This window comes from Haliaeetus leucocephalus, unplaced genomic scaffold, assembly GCF_000737465.1.
Source record: "Haliaeetus leucocephalus isolate CR32 unplaced genomic scaffold, Haliaeetus_leucocephalus-4.0 Scaffold1, whole genome shotgun sequence".
In the NCBI taxonomy this organism is placed as follows: Eukaryota; Metazoa; Chordata; class Aves; order Accipitriformes; family Accipitridae; genus Haliaeetus; species Haliaeetus leucocephalus.
This window is the reverse complement of record NW_010972437.1, coordinates 5,440,743-5,464,695: the sequence shown is the minus strand read 5'-3', so window position 1 is coordinate 5,464,695 and position 23,953 is coordinate 5,440,743. Positions and strand designations below refer to the sequence as shown.

The 23,953-nt window shown below is 45.6% G+C and overlaps 1 protein-coding gene across 10 annotated transcripts in view; it reads right to left on the bottom strand.

The window, feature by feature from the left end:
• Positions 1-23,953, bottom strand: part of PLEKHM3 (pleckstrin homology domain containing, family M, member 3) — a 118,921-nt gene that overhangs the window by 9,224 nt on the left and 85,744 nt on the right. For 7 of the 10 annotated variants that reach the window (XM_010564984.1, XM_010564991.1, XM_010564976.1 and 4 more), the window contains 2 exons: positions 22,425-22,487; positions 2,139-2,314 (listed from right to left, as the gene is read on the bottom strand). In XM_010564984.1, coding sequence (XP_010563286.1) covers positions 2,173-2,314; positions 22,425-22,487 — 205 coding nt within the window. In that variant the 3' untranslated portion in view covers positions 2,139-2,172. Of the gene's footprint in view, positions 1-2,138; positions 2,315-14,937; positions 15,067-15,937; positions 22,488-23,953 lie in introns of those variants that run through there. The other 3 variants (XR_774207.1, XM_010565031.1, XM_010565042.1) reach the window with 3 other exon arrangements.

The window sequence follows — 23,953 nt, the reverse complement described above, 5'->3', positions numbered from 1 at the left end:
TCTGCCGCGCTGCTGCCGCTTCGCCCCCTCCTCTTCGGGCCCTTCAGCCCCTTTCCGCGGGAAGGGGCCGGGGCCTCACCCCGCCGTAACGGGATGGGGGCAAAGGGGTGAAACCTCGGGGGGAAGGCGCGCAGGGGTCCTGCCCCGCGTTTGCCTCGCTCCGGCCATCGTACGTCAGCCCGGGTACAAGGGTCACGGCAGCATCTCCCGCTGCCTCCTCCCGCCGCGGCCCGCTTCCCGGAAAGCTGAGCCTCCGCGGGGAAGGGAAACGGGACCTGCCCGCGCCCGCCCGGCTGGCAGGGTGCAGGCGGCTGCGCTACCACATTCCTGGCCTGGGCTGCCGGCCGGCTCCCCGCTCCGCCTCGGAGCCGCGGGAGACGTTTCACGAGCCCCCGCCCTCCTCCCGAGCAGGCGGCGGGCGTTGGAGCGCGGCGCAAAAGAACGAAGCCGGCGCTTTCGAGAGACCCCGGCCGGGGCAGAGGTCCCTTCCCAGCGCCCTGGGAAACGCGGGCTCCTGCCGGAGCTACCGCGGCGATCCGGCCTGACGTAAGGAACTTGAATCCGTGTACTAGCAAACACCTAAATTACCAGCCCGGCTTCCAGCGGCTTCCACTGCTCCTGAAGCCCACGGCATGTCCAGGGCACACAGGGGAACAGACCTGCTTCAGAAGCCAGATCTGGGGGGTCAGAGGCTGCACCCGCCACGGCAGCGCCCTTATTCTGGCCAAGGAGGAAGGCTGCTCCCAAGCCATTGCACAGGAGCTCCTCGCTCCTCCTCAGCGGATGTGGATGGAAGGGCAATTTGGACCAAAGTACTCACATCCAGCACCGGATCTGCTAGTCGAGACGTACCCACAGCACATCACAAACAGGGACAGCTCACATTCAGGCCTGGTGCTGGGGAACGCCAGCACCCAAAATCTCACGCACCCAAAATGCCTCCGACTGCATCCAGAGCCCAGAAAGCAAAGACTCGAAGCATGACTTAGCTCCTGCCTTCCTCCCAGGAAGGAATAAAATCTGGCTTGCCTATTGCTCTGTGGCCAGTGGCTCTTGGGGCTCTGGGCGGAGCGCTGACTGCTGCTACCACACACCAAAGTCCCCAGGGATTTTAAGGCCAGAGACCTCATTACCACCTCCGAAATCCTCTGTGTCTACAAGTCCACCCAGCCTAGGCGTGCGTATCATTTGGCACTGACAACCTTGATGTTTAACAACTTTTTTAAAGAAAAGGAAAAAAAAAGCTCAAGTCCCTATACCTCTCTGCTTTATGCTCTAAGTTCTGCCTATAATAAAGCTATACGGAAGAGAATTGCAAGTCACATGTTCCTTTGGAACACAGTGGCATATCCCTGTAGCAGGAGTCATAACTTTTAATTCTCCCCAACAATGAGTTTCTGTGAACTAGCAGCCCAGCAGAAAGCAATCACAGACAGTTTCATTATGGCTTTCAGTTGATTATCCAAATTATAGCTGTGAGCAGAGGGCAGCCTTTTTATTATCATCATTGCTGTACAATTAGAAAATGCTGATGAAGCTCCACAAGAGCAGAAATTCTCTTTTTTGCTGGTATTTTTCATTTTTATAAGCGTTCCCTTGGGCAGGATCTTGGTTTGATTCGACACACAATGGGGAACAGGTACATAGGTGGGAAGGGAGAAGATAAGAAGGGGAAAATGGGGCAGCTCTTCATTTCAGTTAATCTATCAACTCTTGTATCCTGGTTCAGGTTTCACCACTCCTCCAGATGTATCTAATTCTTAGAGCCTGGCTGTAAATAATGCTGTATTTGCTACACTGGGGACACATAAAATCCAATTAAGAGCCAGGTAGACATCTGTTGACTTGCTCTGTGCTTCTGTTTCCTTTTTGTTTTTTTATGAATACGTAGCAGAGCAACCAGAACAGGATTAAATATGGTGTAAGTAAGTTGATAGGCTTGTTATTCATCTCTACAGTACAGTATGAGAGTACAGTGCTTTATGTGCATCCAGCACTATTAGTGACAGGAGCCGTGCCTGCACAAAACCTAGTGTGCCAAACCCTGGAGACAAAAGAGAAAGCATTTCCCACCCCTAAGAACTTGCTGCTATTGTTGTTGTTAAAAAACTCTAAAAATTATTAGGAAATCGCTTTACCTGTGTGCAGAGGTGCTCGTGAAGCTCCACCATGCTAGACAGGTCTCCTTGGGAGTCCAGCTAGTTCCTGCTTGTGGCTCCAGCCCAGAGGATATGGGCATGGGCTGACAATACATGTGTCCTCAAGGACATACCTTCCACCCGTTGAGGCATTTTCAGCTGGGATGCAGCGGTTCCTGGAAGAAGCAGAAAGTAAAAAGGTGGTAAATATTTCTGTATTTGGTTCTTTCACTGCTGTATTGTCAGCCTATGCTATTTACCTGGACAAACTGCCATTGTGAAGGATACTGTGACTTTTCAAAGACTTTAGAAAAGGACTAAGTGAGCTTCCTTTGTAAAGACTAGCTATTGCCCTTGTCCTTGTTAGAGAACAGATTTTTGCAAAGAGCTTTTCAGGCCAGGCTCTGGGCAGGGACAAAGCCAGGGAGCACTGATCTTGCTCTTGGCTTTGCCTGTACTAAAGCAGGGCAGGAACCTCCTGCCCCTCTTGTTGTAGGACCAGCACGCTGTCCCTGGCCCTCGACCCTTCTTGCTTGGAGCAGCAAATCCCGGTTTTGTCTGCACTGCTGACAAGTCTCCGGCTCCCAGGAAGGGAGCGGTGGGGGCCCAGCGCAGGTGACTATGGGCTCCTGGTGCCGGTGGGCAGCCTGCCAGTCATCCCAGCTGGAGGCTGTGCTAGCTTAGGCGCTGCTCGAATTAGCAGTGACCCCTGATAACGAACTGCTTGAGCGAGAGGGTGCTGGGGACCACAGGGTGGTTTGCAGCAGCACGAGACTGGCAAGGCTGTGCCTTACTGCCTGCTGCGGGTGCAGGGACAGACAGCCATCACGTTAGGCATCATGGTGCAGCCCCTAGCCAGCTCCAGCACAGCAGGCCCATCATGCACAAAAGGAGATCGATGTTTCCCCTATGCACAGGACACGGTTGCAGGCTGCACCAAAAGACAGGCGTGCTTCTGCTTCCACCCATGGCAAGCGTTCACGTTCCCACATGAGAGTCGCAAGGCTGTGGGGTGCCAGCACTGCAAACCCCAGCACCAAGATGGACCTTGCATAACTGGACTGGAAGGGGGCTTCTAAATAAGAGACCAAGGTCCTTGCTGCCCCACAGGCAGGAGAGACCTGGCAGGAAAGGAGCCCTTCGTGAGCAGGCAGAGCAGAATGAGAATCACTGCCAGCATTTGCAGAGGGATACTGGCACCCAAATCCTACCAATGTGCAACAGCAGCAGGGACAAACATTTTCTCATGTGCCCAAATGATTTAAAAGCTGTGGGCTGGGGATGGGAATTCAGATTTAAATCACTTGAGTGCTTTTCACCATGGATGCCTTGTTGAAATTCCCTTGAAAACTCTAACCTACAGCAGTACTGGTTTTTTTTATATATACCTGTGCAATTACACACCTTAACATATTGCAGGAAAACAAAGCCATCCCCAACTGTAGTCACATTCAAAAAGCTACAAGGAACCAGACAACTTCTGAGTGAATTAATGCAAAACTGGATTTCTAACAGTAACACAGACTTTAGGAACACCTGACACAAGTGCTGCAGTTTGTAAAATGCTACCAGAAGTTCAGATAAGTAAACTAAAGTAAAATCAGGAAGAGTGGCTGCATTTGAAACTCATCTTGCCGGACTCATCAGTTATTACTTAACGATACTTGTACATATAAGTGCACATAAAATGTACATAATTAGTTTCTATTGGTCTCCTCAGGGACTGGGTCCCCTTTCTAAGAGGCACAGTTGGAACACCGAAGGGGTGTTCCTGTCCCAAGGTGCCACCACCACAGCATGCAGAAGGCAGAGGCAGCATCAGGACCATGGCCCAAAGGTGCAGGAGGGTTGGTGGGGATGAGGAAGGGTCCCTGCCATGCCATGGCCTGGTCAGCAGCACAACAGCCACGGCTCATCTTCAGGTCTCCTTGCGGTGATTCACGCAATGCCAAGATAAGGAGGAGGCAGTGAACTTCACATTTGATTGGGGGGGGACGACATATTGCAGCCTGAAACTCTTCAGATATGTAGTTTCTGAAACACATCACCTTGTGCGTTTTTGGTTTTGTTTTTTTTTTACATGGGCCCTTGAAAAGAAAACAGTCCCCAGAGTGAAGTTGACATGATAAATTAGTATGGCCCTGGCAAAGCCCTCACTCTTCATTGGGCAAATACTTATTTATGGACTTTCAAATTGTGGCTTATGTAACAACAGGGTGAGTGACTTTCAAAAAACCTACCCCATGTATTGACCTGATAGAGCCTAATGGGTCCTTCAGAGCAATTAGGATTTATTGTGTTAGTGTCTATTGTGTATAGAGACCATTTTAAAAACATGTGTTATTTACCCAGAAGGCAGTAATGACTGTTTAAATACACAGTTAGATTGTTTCTGAAATGCTTGCTGCTCTATTCATTGTAAAGAAGTTACTCCAAGTATTTTTCAGAGTTAAATACTTTTCTCCACTGGGATTTCCAAGCAGGGTGATTGTACTGCACATACATTTGTATGCTTATGGCTGTAAGCGAACTGAGGTCTCAGGAAAGCTGCCAAATGAGCAACCTCGAAGCATGAAATTTCTGAGATTTTTTTCTTGACCAAGGGGCCAGTGCTCACCACTCTAGTGGTCTGAGCAGCTCAGTCCATTTCTCAGCTGACAGAGCAGGGCATTTTCCATGGACCACCTGAGTTTTGCCCTGCCTGATCTGAATGTCCGGCAAGGTGTTAAGGTGACCTTAACAGCCATGAAGCTGTGGTTTCCACCATGGCACATCTAACTCTCTATGTGCACGTGAGGTGGGATCATCATCACTTCCCTGTAACCTACTGGGGGCTGGCATGCAAAAATGCAAGTGTTGGCTTCTGAACACTGCTGCAGATTTGAGAAGCCTAATCCTTGGCCAGGCTCCTCAGCAGGTGTTAAGGAGCACGGCTTCACTGCCTGGCGAAGATAGGCGCTGGCCTACACCCGCTTTGACTCCGACCACATGAGTAAAACAACCCCCCAACTCATACATGGGAGGTACCAAATGCCTCTATGAAATAATAATGACTAATTACTGCTTGCTTTATCTTCAGACCAATGCTGTTTTGATCAACGCCATCTCTAAATAGGTATTTCCTTTTTCTGCCCTCTCCTTTGCTGTCAGAGACCTTCAGGGTGAAACTGCCCAAAGCAGCTCAGCTTTGGCACAATGTTTTCCCTTCCCTGCCTCAGGTCACAACCTTTGGAAACCTGTTTCTATTTGCTTGTTTTACAATGAAATTAAACTAACATCTGTTACAGTTGCAGTACTTTATTTCCAGGGTCAAAAGTACTAAGCAGGTTTCTAATCCAGCAAGGAGAGAGAAAGGTTAGAGGAACCTCTGGCTGAAAATGTTGTAGCAAAACTTCAGCGTTAGGATGCAAGTTTGTAATGGCCAATGTGCAAAATCCTCTGGGGAAAACACTCAAGCAGCCTGGACTGAAGCTGGCTGAAACTTGCAATTTCTGTTTTGTGGAAAATTCCAACATTAAAAAACAATGTAAAACACACCAGCTTGTGCCAAAAAGGGCAAGCTGCCCGTACTTCTGAGAAATCCTGCAGCATCAGGAAAAGCTAGGAGGTTTCCTGTTGCAACGTGGAGAAGTCCTAGAAGCCCCCTGCCAGAAGAGGTCTTGGGAGCACAGGACAGGGGAGGTCCTGGAGCAGGGGACATGGAAATCCTGGGGTGCCAGGAGCTTGCTGGGAAATTGGGCAGAAATCAGCCAGGAATCAGCCTGGTGAGCACTTGTCCCTTAGGTCCTGCATGGCTTTCAGAGAATGTTGGTCAGTCAAAATAGAAATGTTTCCAAGAAACTTTCTGTCTATGCTGAACTGGCACTTTACAAAGACACTGCTATCAGTATGAACATCTGCGGTTACGGGTGGTCTCTCCTGGCCTTAAAATTCTATGAATTGGTGGAAAACACATGATAACAACTGTCACTGTTAAGAGTGACTTCAGTTTGTGTTCAGAATAGTTCAAGTTCAGTCTGGCCTTTCCTGAACATACTAAGTTTCATACAATCAAAATAAGGTTTCAAACACACAAGCCGCTTTGACTGCATTCCTTCACTAACCTCCAAGATGCTGTGATCAAGATTTTCCAGATGCAGTGATTCTGGACCCTCTTGAGGCAACCTTAAGGGATCTTCAGAAATTGTTACAGACCTGCCTTCTGGAAATTGGACTCCTTTACGACATGCCACGTTGCCAACTCAAGATCAGAGGCAATCAAAAGTCACACAATATTTGAAAGCTTTATCCTGTATGTGTACTCACTCATCTATAGTACCCTAGAAGGAGAAAGTTCATACACAATACACATGTGCTGTGTTTTCAGGTTTTCATGAACCAGTAAGTATCAAGGCCAGAGATCTCCTGAAACAGTGTCCTCTCCCTGACCTTTTAGGCATTCTTGCTAAGACCAGGCACTTCAGATTCTCCGTATCTGCTTTTGACATCCTTGAAGTGCTTGACACGGGGCTGGAGGAATATTTGGAGCTAAGGCTTAGTGAGTCATGTCATTCACACCAAATGAACCAAATTATGTTGAAATACAGATTTAAATCCCTGCATAATCAACATTCATTGGACACAAGTAAAAAGAGACAGAAACAGATGGAAAGGCAATTAGCACTAGCTGGAACTATACATGTTTTGATTACTTCCTTCTGCAAGTCATTCATGGGATAATGTAATACACAGGTCAAAGTGATTTTGGAAAGGATGTTGCTAGCAACCTTCACATTCAGGCATTAGTTAGATGTGAAGAATTAACACATGCAAGTGTTCCACAGAGCTCAATCTTAAATAGCAACAGCTTTAACAGTGACTGGTGTTAGAGAATTGGAGCACATCAAGAGATTTGCTGGGCAAAAGAAGGAATCCATTCCCTAAATCCTGTACCTCACTGACATGTGCAGCACCATCAAGCACACAGTGATGTTATCCTCCTTGGGATACGTCCTGGTGATGCAAGAAAGTGCTCCAAAATATTTTCAATCCTTTCACAAGTGCTAGCACAGCATTGCCAAAAATCTTTGATGACCAGGTTGTGTAGTCCTCTTACAGGTTCTTTTTACCAGATAGATACAATCAAACTGATTTTATGTAAGCAACAAGCTCATAAAAAAAGTAGCACAACCACTGCAAAGATGGGGTTCACACAGGTTAGCACCTTCCTTATGGCGTGAAAATGGTGGAGTAGCTTGGTTCAGCTTTTTGCTCAGAGGAGTCTGTCCAGCTGCAGCAGAATTCACTCTCTGTATGTATTTCCCTTATGCTGGTGAAATTAACTGTTCCACTACTTGGGACAAGGGAGCAGCTGAGCCCTTCTCCATGCCTCACACAGGCTGGCACTGCCAGACCCCCAGCCATTACACTGTCACAAGGCCGACAGGACCCCACCGTGTGCACTTGAAGAAACTACTGTGCAAGCTTCCACCACTTCATTATTTGCCCCTCGCTGTGCTGGGTGCCGAATGTACCTGCAGTACAAACAGCTCTCAGGCTGAGCAGCCAAGGAACACAAAAAATGGGAGAAAGGACAGGTAATTCTCCCTGCTTTTGCAGACAGAAAAGTTCTGTGATTTGCCCTTTATGGCCACACAGAGGTGGGAAATCAACCCTTCAGTCCTGAGCTGGAAAAAGACTATTCTGGCTCCTGCTGCAGATGCTGTGCTCTGTTTCCATTCCACTAGAGCACATTAGGCTAACAACCTCCGATGCTACGCTGCAGGGATGTGAGGCTGTGCGTCCGTTCAGTCAGGGCCAGACTGATTGTCCTGCAGACAAAAACCCTTTCTGGTAGAGGGGCAGTCTGAAGGGGAATGAGGCTGATTCCTTACCTGGGTCAGCCAAGCGGCATCCCGACAGGACTAAACATGTCTCTTTGGGGGAAGAAGGGAGAGGGCAAGGTGAGAAGACAGTGTAATCCTTTCAGCTGACTCTGCCAGGGATGTTGCTAATTAGCAGAGAGAGGACGTGTTGTGGCTGGTGAGAGACAGACACGTTCTGTGTTGCGAGACAGTGGCTTCAACCAGCTCTATCTGTGAGACATGTATGCTGTGAGCTCCCTGATTGTGTTTGCATAGCGGGAGCCATCCCAGCAACGCCAGCCAGGTCCTTGATGTCTGCTGTGCTGCCCTCAGCCTTGTGTGAAACCCATGATGGGATTTTAGATGGACCAAAAGTCTTGTTTGTGAATCTTATTTTCACCGTTCTAATACAATCAAACTTATTTTGTATAGACATACAGCACGGCTGTGGCTTCCAGGTCATGGAAAAAGATTGGTACTGGAGCAGCAACTGCATTTCCTAAGCTTGCTCAGGTACCTTAGAGAAAGGAGAGTGCTGTACCTGTAGCTAACAGAGGAAATGAGGAGGTATTTTCAGAGAGACAGCGGTCCAGAACTGTAAGTGGGGGGGGGTGTGTGCGTGGATCACTTTCAAGCGCTGCAGTTGGGAAATGTTTCCAGCAGAGACCACTAAATTTGGTCAGTTGGTGTCTGGTCTAATTTATACTGAGCTGAATCCACAAGAGCCCAATTTAAGTTTGTGGGATTGTGTGTGGCTGTGCTTGAGATCAGCACCTGTTCCAGCACCCCTGTATCCAAGGACAGCCAAAACGCACATCCGTTAGCTGAGAAGAGTCAACAAACTAACCACCAGGCCCTGCAGCCTTCTTCCATAGATTTTATTTAGGTTCCCTGACAACATAAAAGGAATGATTCATAATTTTGTGTCTCTGTGTACTTTCCATTTGGGCTAAGATGCCCTGAATTTCTCCTTAGTACTTAAGCACATTTATGTGAGGTCAAACCTGCCTTATGGATCTTTTAACTTGGCATATTCCTGAGACATAGCTAACTCTGTTGGGCACATAAGCTCCTGACTAAACCTAGTACGAGCAGTTCAAGAGATGAGCTGAGACTGATAACAGCAACAAACTGATCTCTACAGAAGCAGAGATTAAGCATATTCAGCTGCATGCTAATGCAGCTATCCAAGACAAGCCCAAGCCACGCTGGGCCAAAATGTGCTTTAAGAAATTCTGTATGTACCAATGAGGGCCTTAGCGTGACTGAGAACTGGCACAGAAACAAGGGGAAAGGGGTGGATGCAAGTGATGTTTGCACTGTGCAGACTTTTGTGGAGAAGGGAGGGCAAGGTTTGGTCTTCAGCCTGAGCAGATTCCTCATCACTGACAGAGTTGCTATCAGGCCTTTCCTTAAATAGACTGTAAAAACCTGTACAGGTGATTATTTTATGAGCAAAGAGGGAAACAATGGAAGCAGAAGAGAACAACAGCAGTGACCTCCAAGGCTCTGCTGGGGGAAGAGGGACAGGCCACAAACACAGCCCAACCGCAAGGTGTGTCGTGCCAGGCTGCAAAAAGGGACGGGGCTGCTTTAAAGGTCCTTGACACGGGCACAGTGCGACCCCAAAACCATACCCCTGTGCCCTGCTCTGGCTGCAAAGTACCTCCTGTAATTTGCTACAAGTTTTAGAGAATTAAATCCAATTTAGCTGCCACAAAGAAGAGCTAGATGAGGCCTCCCCAGAGCGCGGTGGGTAAAGGAGGGCCGCCAATTCCCATCCCGGAGCTGCTCCCCTCCCGGTCAGATCCAGAGGGAAGGGGGAAGGGGCAGCGGTGGCAGTAAGTGCAGGAACAATTCACTGGAGAGCCACGGAGCTCTTTGCAGTTTGCCCACTAATTACTATTAAGCCCTGGTTCCTTTTTGTGTTCCAAGGGGCCGACTTCAATGTGGCACTGCTTCTTGGGCCTTTCATGCGGCTGGGCTAACCCCTGAATAGCAGACTTCGCCCCCCCCCCCCCCCCCCCCCCCCTTCTCCCCCTCCTCTCCTCCCTTTTTCTTTCCCCCTTTTGCTTTTCTGATAGTATTTTCTGTCCATGTTGTGTAAGGCCCTAAATGAATCTTGACTGCCCCTACAGCCGACTGGAGACACACAAAAGCGGCCCATTCCAGTGGCCACAGCGCCATTGTGTGCCCTAACAATGCACTAATTGGCGGTGACAATTGTGCGGCTGGGGAGGAAGAGGGGGCCGTGGGGGGGACATGGGTCTTTTCCAATCAGTGAGGCCGGTCAACAAAAAGAAGAGGAGTGCGAGGAGCAAGAAACACGCTCTGCTCTGCGTCTCTCCCGCGTGCATGTCCCTGCCAGTCCCAAGCAGTTTGCTCCAAGGTTCCCCGCAAATTCCTGCAGAGAAGAGTAAAGTGACTAATTTTAATGGGTGGCTATGCAGAGCAAGAGATGCGCAAACTAAAAAGGTCATCTCAGTCTCCCAGGCTGTCTCACCATCCCAGAGGCTGAAGAGCTCATGTGACGGGGACACCACAGGGATAGTCATGGGAAAAGATCACACACAAAGCCAAGGGGATGCTGGTGCTGCAGCACTCTGCTCTGGGTACACAGGCGAGACAGAGTGCTCACCTCTTACTGAACTGAGCTTAAAGTACCCTTTTTTTGCACAAAGACAGTGGGGTGCAATGACAGGGTGTCCGATAGTGCTCTGCTGGGGTAGGTGGTGGTTCCTATGGAGTAGGAGCCTGCAGTGCTGTTGGGAGTAGGGGAATGTACCTGGGCCACATCTCCAGCACCAGCTGAGCTGATGACCAGAGGAATGAAAGGGACATCAGGTGTCATGGGACTGAGGCTGTTTATTGCCACTGTGACACCTCCCAGGGCTCAAAAGGAGCGACCAACACAGTCTCACACTGAGATTCAGCTGGAGTGAGCCCATGGACTCTCAGAGCTGCCCCAGTGTGAAGTTAGCCCTGGAGTTTGGAGGCTGGTGTATCTGACTAGGGAGGGACAGATTTCAGCTCTACTCATTAGCTTTTAAGATAAAATCTGGGACAGGAAACGGTGCGGGCTTCTGAGAAAGAAGTACGGAAGGCTCATCCAGTTGCCTAGACTCAAAATTAATTCAGATAGTTGAGAGATGTGGGTTCAGATGCTGAAGCGCTCAATACCTGCCCACCTGTTTTCCAAACAGCCCATATAAGCCCCCTCAGAGAACAGTGAAGAACAGCAGGTGTAGAGCACTCTGGTTCCTGACAGGGAAAGCAAGGCAAGCCAGGCTGGCAGCAACACTCAGGTTTATGAAGGGCTCTGAAATGTCCCTTCTCAACAGAGATGCTTCTCTTCTTTGAAGCTGGCTGATTTTTGAGAAGCATTGTCCAGAGCAGGGTCAGGAAGCAGGTAACTCCCATCCCTTGCAGGACAGCTGTGGGACCGCTATGGCGGAAAACACTTCTGCTAAATGCTTTGATAGAAAAGAATTACCTCCTGCATCTGGAAAGAAGCAGGAAAGCACCTTCCTATGCAGTGGCATCTAACCAGGGAACAACTACAGAGGAACCACCTCTAGTGGAAAAGTAATACTTTCTGCAGCAGGAATAACAGGTCCCATGTATCGGCATGGTTTGGAAAAGAAATCTTGCCATAACCTCATGAAAAGCAGAGACAACGAGCAGGGAGGACAAACTGGAGCCGCAGACCCATGGACAGGCAGGCACTGTGCCTGGATCTAAACTCCTGGTGCTCTGACTGATTGGGACTGGCATTTCAGTTTGGTCTACTACATATAAACATTGAGCTCGGCTGCAAAGTCTGGTACTGCAGCCAAAATGTTGAGGGGAAGCCTACTGTGAGCCCAATGTGAGAAGCAGAGCTACAACAGCCTAGAGCTGAAAGTGTGCTGAGTCCAGGGTATGCTGTGTAGAAACCGCGGGACACTGGACTCTTGCCCTTTTTACCTCATGTCCACCGTAAGCACAGTGTTTTTCTTAATGTCACCTCTCAGCTTTTATGGGTCCTTGTCAGCATTTCTGTGAAACACCAGAGAACAATTCAGTTCAGATACATCCCTGCTCCCGGGGAGGAACCCTCATCTCTCTCCACTGATTGCAAGGTGGACTTGTCAGCTGTGTTAGGCTCCTAAAATTTGGTGGTGGCAATATCCTCCCTGAGAGAAAATCACTAGTTACCTGCTCTAAACATAGTAAACGTGCAGCTTCTGCTCATCCTCCCCTAGCAGGCCTCCACACAGCTTCTGCCGACAGCTATGGAAACATTCCCATGGATTACCACCGGTGCTGGAGGAGGGCCTTATATAGTGAGACTTCTCTGCCTCCCCTTTGCCCTAAGCCCTTCACAGAAGTACTTTATTGTTTTATGACAGCGCAGTAACACTTGACATAAATCTCTAAGCACAGCTAACAATGTCAATACTGTGTAAATACCTACAGTAGAGACCCATATTTTATTATGCTTTCACCCTCTTTTACTTGTTATCACCCAGGGTTAACTCTGTGCTAGGTGCACATGCATTTTACGAGGAATCTGCCAATTTTATACACTGCTACAGCTCATGTCTCTAAGCACCAAGAGCCCAGCTCTGGCTCTTTCACAGACTGCAGCCTTCATTGGAGTCAGCAGAGCTTGTATCTGCTTAAAGGATTGATCACGCTGTCTGTTAAATCAGAGACGAGTGTTATTCAGAAGTGCAGAGTTCAAGCCAGAACAGGACATTTTGCAATATGCACACAACAAACAACATCCACCAGTGTCACAAGCAATTGTGTGCCGACATCTGATGATGGAATGGTGCTGGGGTCTCAGTTTTTCCACTCTAACCTTGCTCCCGTGGCAATCTGTATCCCCTGCTCTCAGAAATCAGGGGGATTCAGTGGAGAGACACTCATAATGTTTCATGACTTAGTCACTGCAGCTTCAAGTACCTGCCCACAGTGTCAGTCACAAATGAGATTAATTTATAATCTTTAGTGATATGAAAGCACTTTGGACTGAACTGCTCCATGCACACTGATTACATCTGTTGCTTTCTTACACAGATTCAGTAACTTGCGCTTTCTTATTTTTAAACAATACTTAACTTTACTAACAATTCCTTCTTATTCACCTGTAAATACATCATATTGTACCTACATGATAAACACCTGGGAACTTTCAAGTCAATGAAAGTTCAGCCCTTAATACAAGCTCTTATCTGACTTCTCTAGCTTTCCAGATGAGCCTCACAATTTTTTAATATCTGAGGCTAATGCCTTGAACTCAATTATAGAAAATCAAAAGTCACTTACTATAAACAGCAGACTGACTTTTTAGCATGTTTACAGCCTCAATGCCAAGTTTTATATTTGTCTACGCTTAAAATGGTTGGAATTTACTCCTGCTTGCCTTGGATACTTTGGTTTTACTTGTGACACCTGATTATCTGAGATGCTTTTCACCACCTTCTCATAATGGTAATAATCAGGCCTCTAGATAGGACCACTATTTTGGAGAGTATTTAGTTAAACAAGAACTACTTTAAAAAGACAGTCCAGAGCTATATCCGCACGCTCCCAGAATATTTTCATCTGCCCTCAGCATGCCTTTCACTGAAAAGGTATGGAAGGTCCCTCTCTGTCCCTAAGGAAAGAAGGAGGAAGCTAGCTCCATTTGGGTTAATCTGTTACTGTACTGTAATTGGGATTGTATCATACATGTTATGGAAAAATTGAAAGAAAAAAAAATTGTTTCCTTGAGCCTGGAGCACAGTGCTGGACAGGGAGCTTGTACCATTTAATTTATTTTAGACAGTGTCCTCAGGACTTCATAAACTTGTGGACACTGTCACTTATTCCCAGAAGAGCTGCATTCCAGTTCCGCCACCTTTTAGAAAACCAGTCAACTTCCCATATGAAACCAGATACTGTTAATTTTGCTTTAAGAGCTAGAAGGGTAACTTTTTAGAAATGTACTGTCCTGACCTTTAAGAGAAAAGCTGGAGCTTGGCTTGGCATGCTTAGGTGATAATGAACCATAATACCACTCATGGGTCTTGGCCGTAGGAGATGATCAACTCTCCTGGCTCAACCTATTGTAAAGCGTTTAACATGCAACAAGAACATGAAAGTACAAAATCCAAAAGACTGGCTGTTGGACCTAAGGGGTTTTAAGATTTGCCCATGATCTAACATTCCCAAACACATAAACTCATATGGTTATAAAACACTGACTTGTCCCACCAGCATGAGAAGTATCAACCATGAAGAGAACAAGGTGGGTGGATACTCTGGGGGTACCAGTCTGTCCCCCTTGCCCAGTATCTGAAACAAATGCCACTTTGCTACTGTTTCCCAAAGGACCTGGAGGGGATGCTGCAATTCACAGTCTGACTGGTATTTTCTGTGGCCTGCTACATTAAAGGCTAGCTGATAAATTAACACAAATGGTTAATAGAACAACCCAAAAAGCATGGCTTTTGGGGGTGTGTGTGCAGGAGTTAAGAACAGGGCTGCCAATGTAAGGTTTTCTTGGCAGAGGTACACTTCACTGGAGGGCACAGCTTTCACGTAATGACAATGTACAACAGGGAGAAAAATCCCACCACCTTAGCTCCTGACCGAAACCGAAAGAAATGTTGCTTGAAACTTCAGCCCCAAGTTGCCCATGACAGCTATTGGAGTATGTCCTTTCAGCAGCTCATTCCAGTGACGGTTCATACACTGTAACAGAGCACAACAGGAAGGCTGGGAAGGGGCAAGGAGGAAAGAAGCTGTGTAAATACAGCCACGGGAGGACAGAAAAAAAACGAACCAAAATGCTCCTCCCAGGACTCCCTAGACCCCACAGTCTCTGCTCTGTGTTGATGCTTTTACCCACCACCTCTTGCAGGGTGAAGTGAGGAGGGGAGGTGGCAGTGGAAGGGGAAGGAGACGTCGTAACAGAATTTGCTCACCTTGTAAAGCAAATAAGGAGGAAGAGAAGGTCTTGCACATGGTTTTCTCATGCAGCTTGTGTGGTCCTGGTCAAACATTAACTCCTTGCTTGTAGCTGATTTCATCACAGGGATGAAGTCCAAAGGTTCCTATAGAAGAGAGGATTGACATTCCCGGTGGACTTCTGGTCTTTCTGGGTAGGGGCAGGAGAACAGTGAGGGAGAGGATATATCCTTCTCTTTGAAGGCCACGAGAGCATGGGGCTAGGTGTGGATTTCTCTGGGGGCCCTAAGGCAGGGGGTTTAGGCCCATGAGTGCCACCACAGCTCAGCACTGCAATCCTTACAGTCACCAAATCCATGGCTCCAGGGAGCTGCAGAAGCTCCTCAGCTGATGCACTGGAAGAAGTAGCCCAGAAGAGCAGGAGTCATGCCTGCTCCTACATCCATCAGTTGGAAAGCCCTTACAACGTGGGCAAAATCCTGCCCTTCCAGCCCTTCAGTGGACCCTTCAGTCCAGCTGGGAGATGCCTCCCTTACTTAGGACTCAAGGCCCTGAGCTTGGACCCTTCTGGCAGAGGTCCATGTGACAGCTGCCTCCTTGTGCCTCCTGCGTGCCTCCCAGGAGCTCCCTATCCAAACGTGCCTGACAACAACAGCTCCCAGTAAGCTCCCCTGGGAGCTGCTGGGGGTCAGCACCACTAAAAATCCAGGTATTTGTGGCTTTCGAAAAACACTTAAGAGATTCAACTGGGAATCCAAACCCACAAAGCCTGATGCAGTCATTGACAGCATTTCCAGAGACGACCTGGCTCAGACTCAGGAACAGTAAATAACATAATTTGCTCAGATTTGGAAGACTTTAACCAGCAGATTAGCACTTTTAAGGAAACTAGCACTCTTTCAAAGCTTGTCCTACCCATGGTGCAGTACCCACCAGAAGGTAAATTAAAAAGGACGAGTAACTTTTTTTTAGTGTTTATTGAGACTTGCCTTTATACACAAGGGACTGGTGCTCTGATGCTGTCACAAGTGAACCCAAATAAACCCTGCTCAAGTGTCAACAAGCAATTAACTCACTGAATTTAAATTATAACATTATTACACATCAATAATAAATTAAGACTATTGCCTAGTAGTTGCAGATAATTTAAAAAAAAATCCTTGTCAAAAGTAAAAAAAAAACAATGCAAACACAAGAACAATGAAACACACACAACGATGTTGCCAATAAGTTAACAGAGTAGCACACACACATAATGGTTTTCCAATAACTCAGGGTGCACTGCCAGCGATGCTAAAATCCATTGCAAGTGCTGCAGGTGAGCTGATGCTCCGGTGGGAAGGAAAGCCCAGGCTACCAGGGACAGCATCAGCCACTGCGCTCCGCTACTCACACCTGGCTTCCCCCAGCTTCTAACTGCCTCGACTGAACTAAAGTTGGTTTGGAAGCTGCCTTTATCACTTAAAACCCTTCAAACACACATTTTGCTCATGAATTCTTACTTTTTCTTAGTTCAAGTATAGAAGGAACTGGTATAAGCTAACCTGGTATCACAGGTATCAATGCCATTAAAAATCAGTCTGAAAGCACACTTTAGTTTAAGCAAGATCAACTTTGTAGACAAGTGCATAAGCAAAACTGAAGCAAATCCTTTTTCCACTAAAACAATGCTGTATATTCAAGGATTTATGTTGGTTTAACACGTGGATTAGACATGAATAAATAAATAATTGAGCCACTGACACTTTTGCGTGTAGACGAGGCCTTATACACTTTGGTCCTAGACAGCTGATAGCTTTCCAGGCCTGGATTTCTCTGACGCTGCCCGCAAGTGGCATCTTTGTGATTTGGATTAATGGCCACTCTAAGGAATTTTGACGAAATTGGCATTTTAAGATATCACCCAAACCAGTCTGTGCACACCAGGGTTTTCAAGTAAAGAAGGACTTTGCACATTATCATCCAGGCTGTCTCCTCGCTACACTGCTAAAATGCAGTGACAACACTGCCGCTGTCAAACGGGATTCCTGCTACTGGTGTCAAACGTGAACTTAAAAGATCACAGTCAGTATGGACACGTGCCCAGGGCTGATACTTGCTGGAAGAGTTAGCCACATACTTTAGCAAATAATACTAAACTTTAAGCAGGTTAACCCTCTCTCTAAGGTAATGCCGACCAAGCCCTCACTGGGTTAGCCTTCAGAGAACCAGCTGTGCATGTGGGTAGGGAGCGCCGTATGGGAGTCCCCTGCCACGTGGTGTGGGCTGGCCAGTAGTTCTAGGAGGAGCAAAATTGCACGTGACCTGATACTGTTTTAATGTCCAGTGCTTCCCATTATTATATATGCACAGCTCCTGAAGGTCTTGCATAAGTGCAACCGCACTTCTGAGAGAAGAGAAGCCCAGCTAGTCTCCAAAATATAGGTAATAAAAGCCAGCGCCATCTCCATGCTACCCTTTCTCATATTTCCCTCTCAAAGCACAGACAGTAAGCAAATTTTATGGTCACCACTCCTAGCAAGATGGAAACCACCATGAGCAAGGGTTTCGAGCTCCAATGCCAAACACACTGCATCATGGCAGAGCATTCCTGACAAAATTCTTCACTTTTGAAAATTTAAGGCACCAAATTGAGCAAAAATGAGGGGTTTCCATGCAGCTTGGTGTCTTCAGAGCTGGTATATGCAGCCTGTAGAGCTCACTTCATGAGGGCACAACAAGCAAACTGATTTACTCAGCTGCCCCTGCAAAAGAGCATGCACAGCCACGGGCGAGTTTCAATTTAAGCCTACAAGTTAATCAAACAGCAGATTCAGTCAGAAGTCCAAAACAGGAAGATAGACACTAATATACAGTACTGTAAGGCACTCCTACTGGGAAGGGAAAATTGGAAAGCAAATTACGATGGAGAGAATGATCAGACTCGACTAGCTCAAAAGCAAGACAATGAGCTCAAAGTCTGCCTGTAGGCTCAGCACTGTGAGCAAAGATAGGGACAGAGACAGTGAGAGAAAGAGGGGGGACTGGCTTGCAGCTGAGCAGCAGAAAAAAAGAGAGACGATTATGATGATTATTTTATTACATTTCTTTTATACAGATCAACAGTCAGCTGCAATCCAGGCGGTGACCTTGGAAAGCCCAGGAAACCCAGTGGCTTCCATTGCTACAGGGAAAAAGCAAAATACAACTGTGCAGCTTCCACATTTCACTGTAAACAGACACCCTCCGCTTTTTTTTTTTTTTTTAGGTCTTTCAGGACATTATCATTAATCCATTATAACACAAACAGTATCTTGATATTAAGAGAAGCCTGGACAAGAGGAGCTCTAGAAGTACCCTGATGATTCACTCCTAACAGGGCCATCAGAGCCTGGGGAGTGTTGTGAAAAACTCAAGTTCCTCACCAAAAAGTACCTTCTCTGACTTACCTAGGAAACCCTCACAACTGCCAATTCCCATCATCCCAGCAATGAGCTCATATTGGTATGTGCCAGCCAGGATATTGTGTCACATCACAAAACCATCATTTTTCATCACCTAAGACAGACCAAAAAAAAAGCCATAGAAAGAGTTCTACCTAAGAGATCCAAATTTCTCTTTTTATAGGTTGATAATATTAAAAAAAAGCTGTGGTTTGCATCCCCTAGGTAGGTCCTTCTTCCCATTAAAGGAAAGCTAGAGGGTCAGGGTAAAGAGGAAAAGAGACTTGAATAAAGATCTCTACAGTGTACTAGATTAAAATAATCTCAGACTAACTAAACTGAGATGAGAAGTTTCTAAGTAGTTGTAGAGGGTCAGGCTATAGTCCATTGCAGTGAAGCACCCTATTTCTATGCCGATTACGAGTTCTGTACAAGCAAAAGTAGTAACTGAATGTACAGATCAATTCCTCCTCTAACAGCTATGAAAGCCCCTTCTCTGTGGAGGAGACAAACAGCACATTTTATTCTTGATTCATAATGACATGCTATTATTCAAATTTATTTCATGCGTGGGCAGGACGAGACTAGAAGTACTAATACATAATTTCACCTGCGTGTGGTGGGGGAGAGAGTTGTACAATCCGGAAAGACCTTGGGTACTTTTTCCAGCTCATGCCCACCCAGAGGACTGCAAAGCAGAGCCACGTGCAGGCTATGGGCTGCAGAATGGGAAGAGAAGCAGGGGGGACCAGCATGCAGCACTATTAGTAGAGCAGAGACAACCACACAAGGGTACAGCATTGTCTGAAACCCAAACCACCCACAGAACCCTGGGCTGTCTCCTGCCTAACAGATGGCTCTTGCAAGAAAACTGTCCTTTTAGAGTTGGGTCTTTTGAGAGTTAGCAATGTGAACAGTAGTTTCAGTTTATTCTTTTGCCTTGCAGTCCTGAAAAATGAATAGGGTTTGTTCCTACTGCACTGGCACCTTCTGAGGGCAGGATCAAGCCTTTCATTATGCTTACGAAAGGTAGTGACAGAAGACTTTATCCTACCTGTTCATATGGAATTACTTTTTTGGATAGGAGCTAGGCATCCCTGAGAGGAAAGCATCTTCCACATTACAGTCTGCTCCTATAGGTACCGTGAGAAGCTATACTACTTTTTCAAAGCAGAAATTAACATGTATCCATTTTAGGAACTGGCTTGTTTACAACAACATTGGATTTTAAAGAAATGAATCTGATCTGCATTGTACGCTATCCTTTTACATAAAGCTTTGGGCGCTGCCAGCATATCTTAACAACACACTTTTGCTCTTTACCCTTAGTAATGGCAGTGGTTCCAGACCCATGACTGATTGCAGTGGTTTTGCTGAGATCATACTCTCTTTTTCTGTAAATTTCCATTAGCAAAGAAACTGTTCTGTAGTATCTGTACAAACCCAGAGTAACTCCAACACTGTCTGTGTTGTTATTCCAGAATTCAACTACAATATCTAACCACCCACACAACTGGTACTTTGGAGATTAGGACATCTGTCAAACTAACTAATAGTTTGCAATGTCTGAACCTTGAGACTCCATAGGGTTTTTGACAGTGCACACAAGCAGCCTTCTCTAAACCAAGCTGGACATGAACCAGTGCTGTAAGGTATCTTAAATACCAGAGCATGATGATATGAAAAACACTGCCTTTTCTTCTTTAATGATCCACCATTATGTCCAGAGCTAATTCAAAATCATACCTGCCAGATTCTGACAGTTTCAGAGCTACTGGTTTTGCCACAGCACTCGTTGTAGTGACACATGCTGAAAAACATAGGAGCATACTGTTTATTCAGCCAGTACCACTGCAGTTCCTGTTTGCATGACTAATTCCACAATACTTCCCCAGTGTTTGCATTTGTGAACACAGAGGGAATACTTCACATGGGAATGGACTTACAAGGAATGTTTTATCTTTAAGGATGATAGCTGAAAGCAACTCATTTCACATGAGGAACAGTGAGCTGAGACCGAGACACTGCTGTGCAGGGGAAGTATTAATTTTAGTGACAAAGGTGCATGATTCACCAGGTTTATTAAATATGGGAATCTGGATACTACTTTGCCAAGAACATGGAAAAACCCTCACTTCCTTCCAAAGAATTCCACTGAGAGAAGGACTTCTGGAAAAGAAAGGCACTGGTTGTCTAATGTATACAGATATAAACATGCTTTTATATATATATATATAGAGTAGTTGCACTCAAATTTGAGAAAGCTCAGATTCAGCTACTGTCTTTGACTGGAGGCTGGAAAAGGTAACCACTTATACTCCAGTACAAGGCAATTCGTTGTAGCATTCTACCTTTTAAGGTAAGCATGATGTACCCTGGTTTTTTATTTAAAATACTTCAGCAATTAGCAAGGTGCTTCAGTGATCAAGACTGCTTTCTGCCTTGAATACAACAGCCTGCAGACTATATAGGAAGCAAAGATCAGTATTCTGTATTTTCACAAACCTGTGTGAGAGGAAAGGAAAAATTCACATGCACGTGACTGGCTTTTTTCTCTTGAAACCATATTTGCTTTCTGCGTATAGATGTGTGTGTGTATATATATGTGAATGCTTTCATATGTATGTAATACACATATTACTGCAGGGTCTGGAGAAAGAGTTAAGAACGTGGACTGGAGGGAGGATGATCTCTAAGTGCCCACTGGAGGTGAAGCCGCAATGAATTCAACATACTGCCAGTGATGACACACATCTCCCCAGTTAAATCCATCATGTACTCCCCTTTCACAATGTATGTAATTCACCATGTTTAATACTTCCCTGTGTTCCAGGTGTGTGGAGCAGAACCATACCTAGAGGAACTTCGCTCTCTACCACCCAAGTCACTACAGAAGTATGAAATCCCTTAGAGCTCGCAGAGAACGCAGGACGCAAGTTGCACATGAACACATCAAACTAGTGTTTCACAATTTTGGAGGTATTTTCTAACTAATGTGGGCAAGACCACTTTACTGACTATCAGTCTAACAGGTTCAGGTTAGAGACACATTTGAAGTAAACTTCATGAAATAAAAACAAAACCAATGTGGATACTTAAAATGTCTTAAAACGTGAGACTAGCAGGAGGTCAGAACCAACATCATGTTACTGGAGATGAGGATGTGGCCTCACATAGATCAAGAATAACCAGTGTAAAACTCAATGGACTTCAGTGACAGAGCTTAACCAATATATTCAGCCTGAACAAAAACAGTAGCAAGTCCCCTGCTTATCTGCATATGGAATAGTTCACTGGGGTGGTTATAAATATATAAACATAGCTCAAATAATCATTCTGCATCTTATGTTTGCAAGCACCCCAGATAAGGTTTGATGGGAGATACTTTTCTTTCCTCAGGGAGGAGTGACATGTAAATGCACTGATCCTTTAAAAATAGCTCCCTGGAGACATGAGAAAATGGAACCACATGTCCACATCAGAAGGAGCAGGTGGGTTTAAAATCATTACTGCCCTATTGGGTTCTGTGAAACACCTCACCAGAACCTCTGCCAAGGCTTATAATAAATAAATAATACACATAAATAAGTAGATGATTCATCAATTCTAAATGAACAACATAAAAATTAATGTGGTCATGACAGCAAATACTTTCTGCCTTGAGGAAAAGTCTTCTCCAGAGGTGGAAAAGAAAAAGTTGGGTGCTTAATTAGCTAGACCTAAAGCATTTCAAGTAAACCACACTTCGTATGAGAGCTCATGGCTGGACTTCAATGCAAAATGCAGTTTAGCCATTGGTATTTTAAAGCCAACAAGGCTTTATGGCCACTTTGGCAGCTGCTATTCACAGATGAAGAAGGTCAGATATTATTTTGCAAAAAGGTTTCTGCCTGGCTAAGCTGAGAAGTTGCTTGAGCTGGCAGCTGGGAAATGGATTCTCTTCAGGCTGGCCACTGCCTTAAGGAACTCATGTGTTCTGATATGACAACTCAAACATGTTGCAAGACTCTTCGAAGTTCTCATCCATATTCAGCCGCCTCCAGAAGGATTTCTGCTTCTTCTGCAATTCTTTACGCACACACCTGGGGCATGGTACAGCCTTCACTTTGCACTCAGAGTGGAAGACAGCACCACAGCTTTCACACCTGCAAACACAAATTAGTGTCAAAATTGAACGACAATATAGGACCAGAGCATGCAATGGACTTCACATGGATTGTGGGCAGTAGACATTCCTTCAAACAGTTCTGGTAGCTCAGAGTGCTGTTTCAAAAGAGTGGAGTTGTGAAAGACACTGGCTTGCCCACACCTCTGCTGGTGTAAAGCTACTCAGGACCACTAAAATAAGTTGACTTGCATTCATTTGCAATTGCTGAGAACCTGTCCCAGCACTTCTGCTTCACAGACAGAAATTTTTAGGATTAATACTTATCTTCTTATTAACCAGCATTCAGGTCTATCACAGAATAGACATCAATTTTGTTTTATGAAAGACAAGTTTGCTGCTTTGGTTTGTAAATGAAGAGTAACAATATTCATTTCCATTAAGATATATTTCAGCATTTGCAACAGCCAAGATATAACATTTTCCTCATTGAAGTTCCAGTGGTCAGCGGTTCTGGAAAGAGTAAAGTACTCCAACAGCAGGAGAAGTCGTCATTCCACAAAGTAAAAAATGAAACAGAGGTAGGTGATATTTTCTGCTCTGTGTCCTGTGAAGATCGGAGTAGATCAACACAATTATAGCTTCTGGCATTCAAAGCTGTGCTATTCTGTTCTCAAATGTGATATTATGACTTCAAACAAATCAACTGCTCAGACAATATGACTGGATTACTGTTGGGGCACTCTGAGGCAATGGAGGTAATGTCACAGCAGATCAAACCCCAGTTCCAGATGGCTGTGGAACAATGAAACATCTGGTGATCACAGAGTGGGCTACAACTAAACAGTTGGATATTCTCAGCCTTTCAATGCAAGTAACTATCTGTAGTGATGAGTGAAGCCACTACAGCTTTGTAACCAAATGAAAAAAATAAAAGGATGACAGTGTCAGAGGTACAAAGTCTTAGATTCCAGTTGGATAATCAAATAATGAAAGCAACAAAACATCAAACTTTAGAGCAATTTTGAAATACAAATGAGGGGCGCTGGTCACCCTGGTGATTCTGTGGGAAGTCTTGAAATGCCTTGCAGTTTTCCTTTTTCGCAGCTATTGTAGTCAAATGACTGTGAGAATTCAAGTGTCCATTCTTATATCTTTAGTGGGTTTTTTTGTTTGTTTGCTTTGAGCTTTTTTTGTTGTGTTTTTTTTTTTTTTCCTTAGAAATAAGGAAATCTTGTCTTCAAGACTGTGAAGAAAAATTGAAAACATGAAGAAACAAACCCCAAACACTAGAAGCCATAACGCAAATTGTAATATCTGGCATGCAGTCTGGCAATACTGAGAGAAGTCCATAAGCTAATACAACCTGTTAGCTATAATAGCTGCATTTGCATCTCACCTTTAACTTTTAAAAAAACTGTTCCTGATCTGGCTGCACTTTACGTTTTATGCATGGGTCCAAACATGGTCTAAACTTTAGTAACTGCAGAGCTTTGAGAAAGCTAT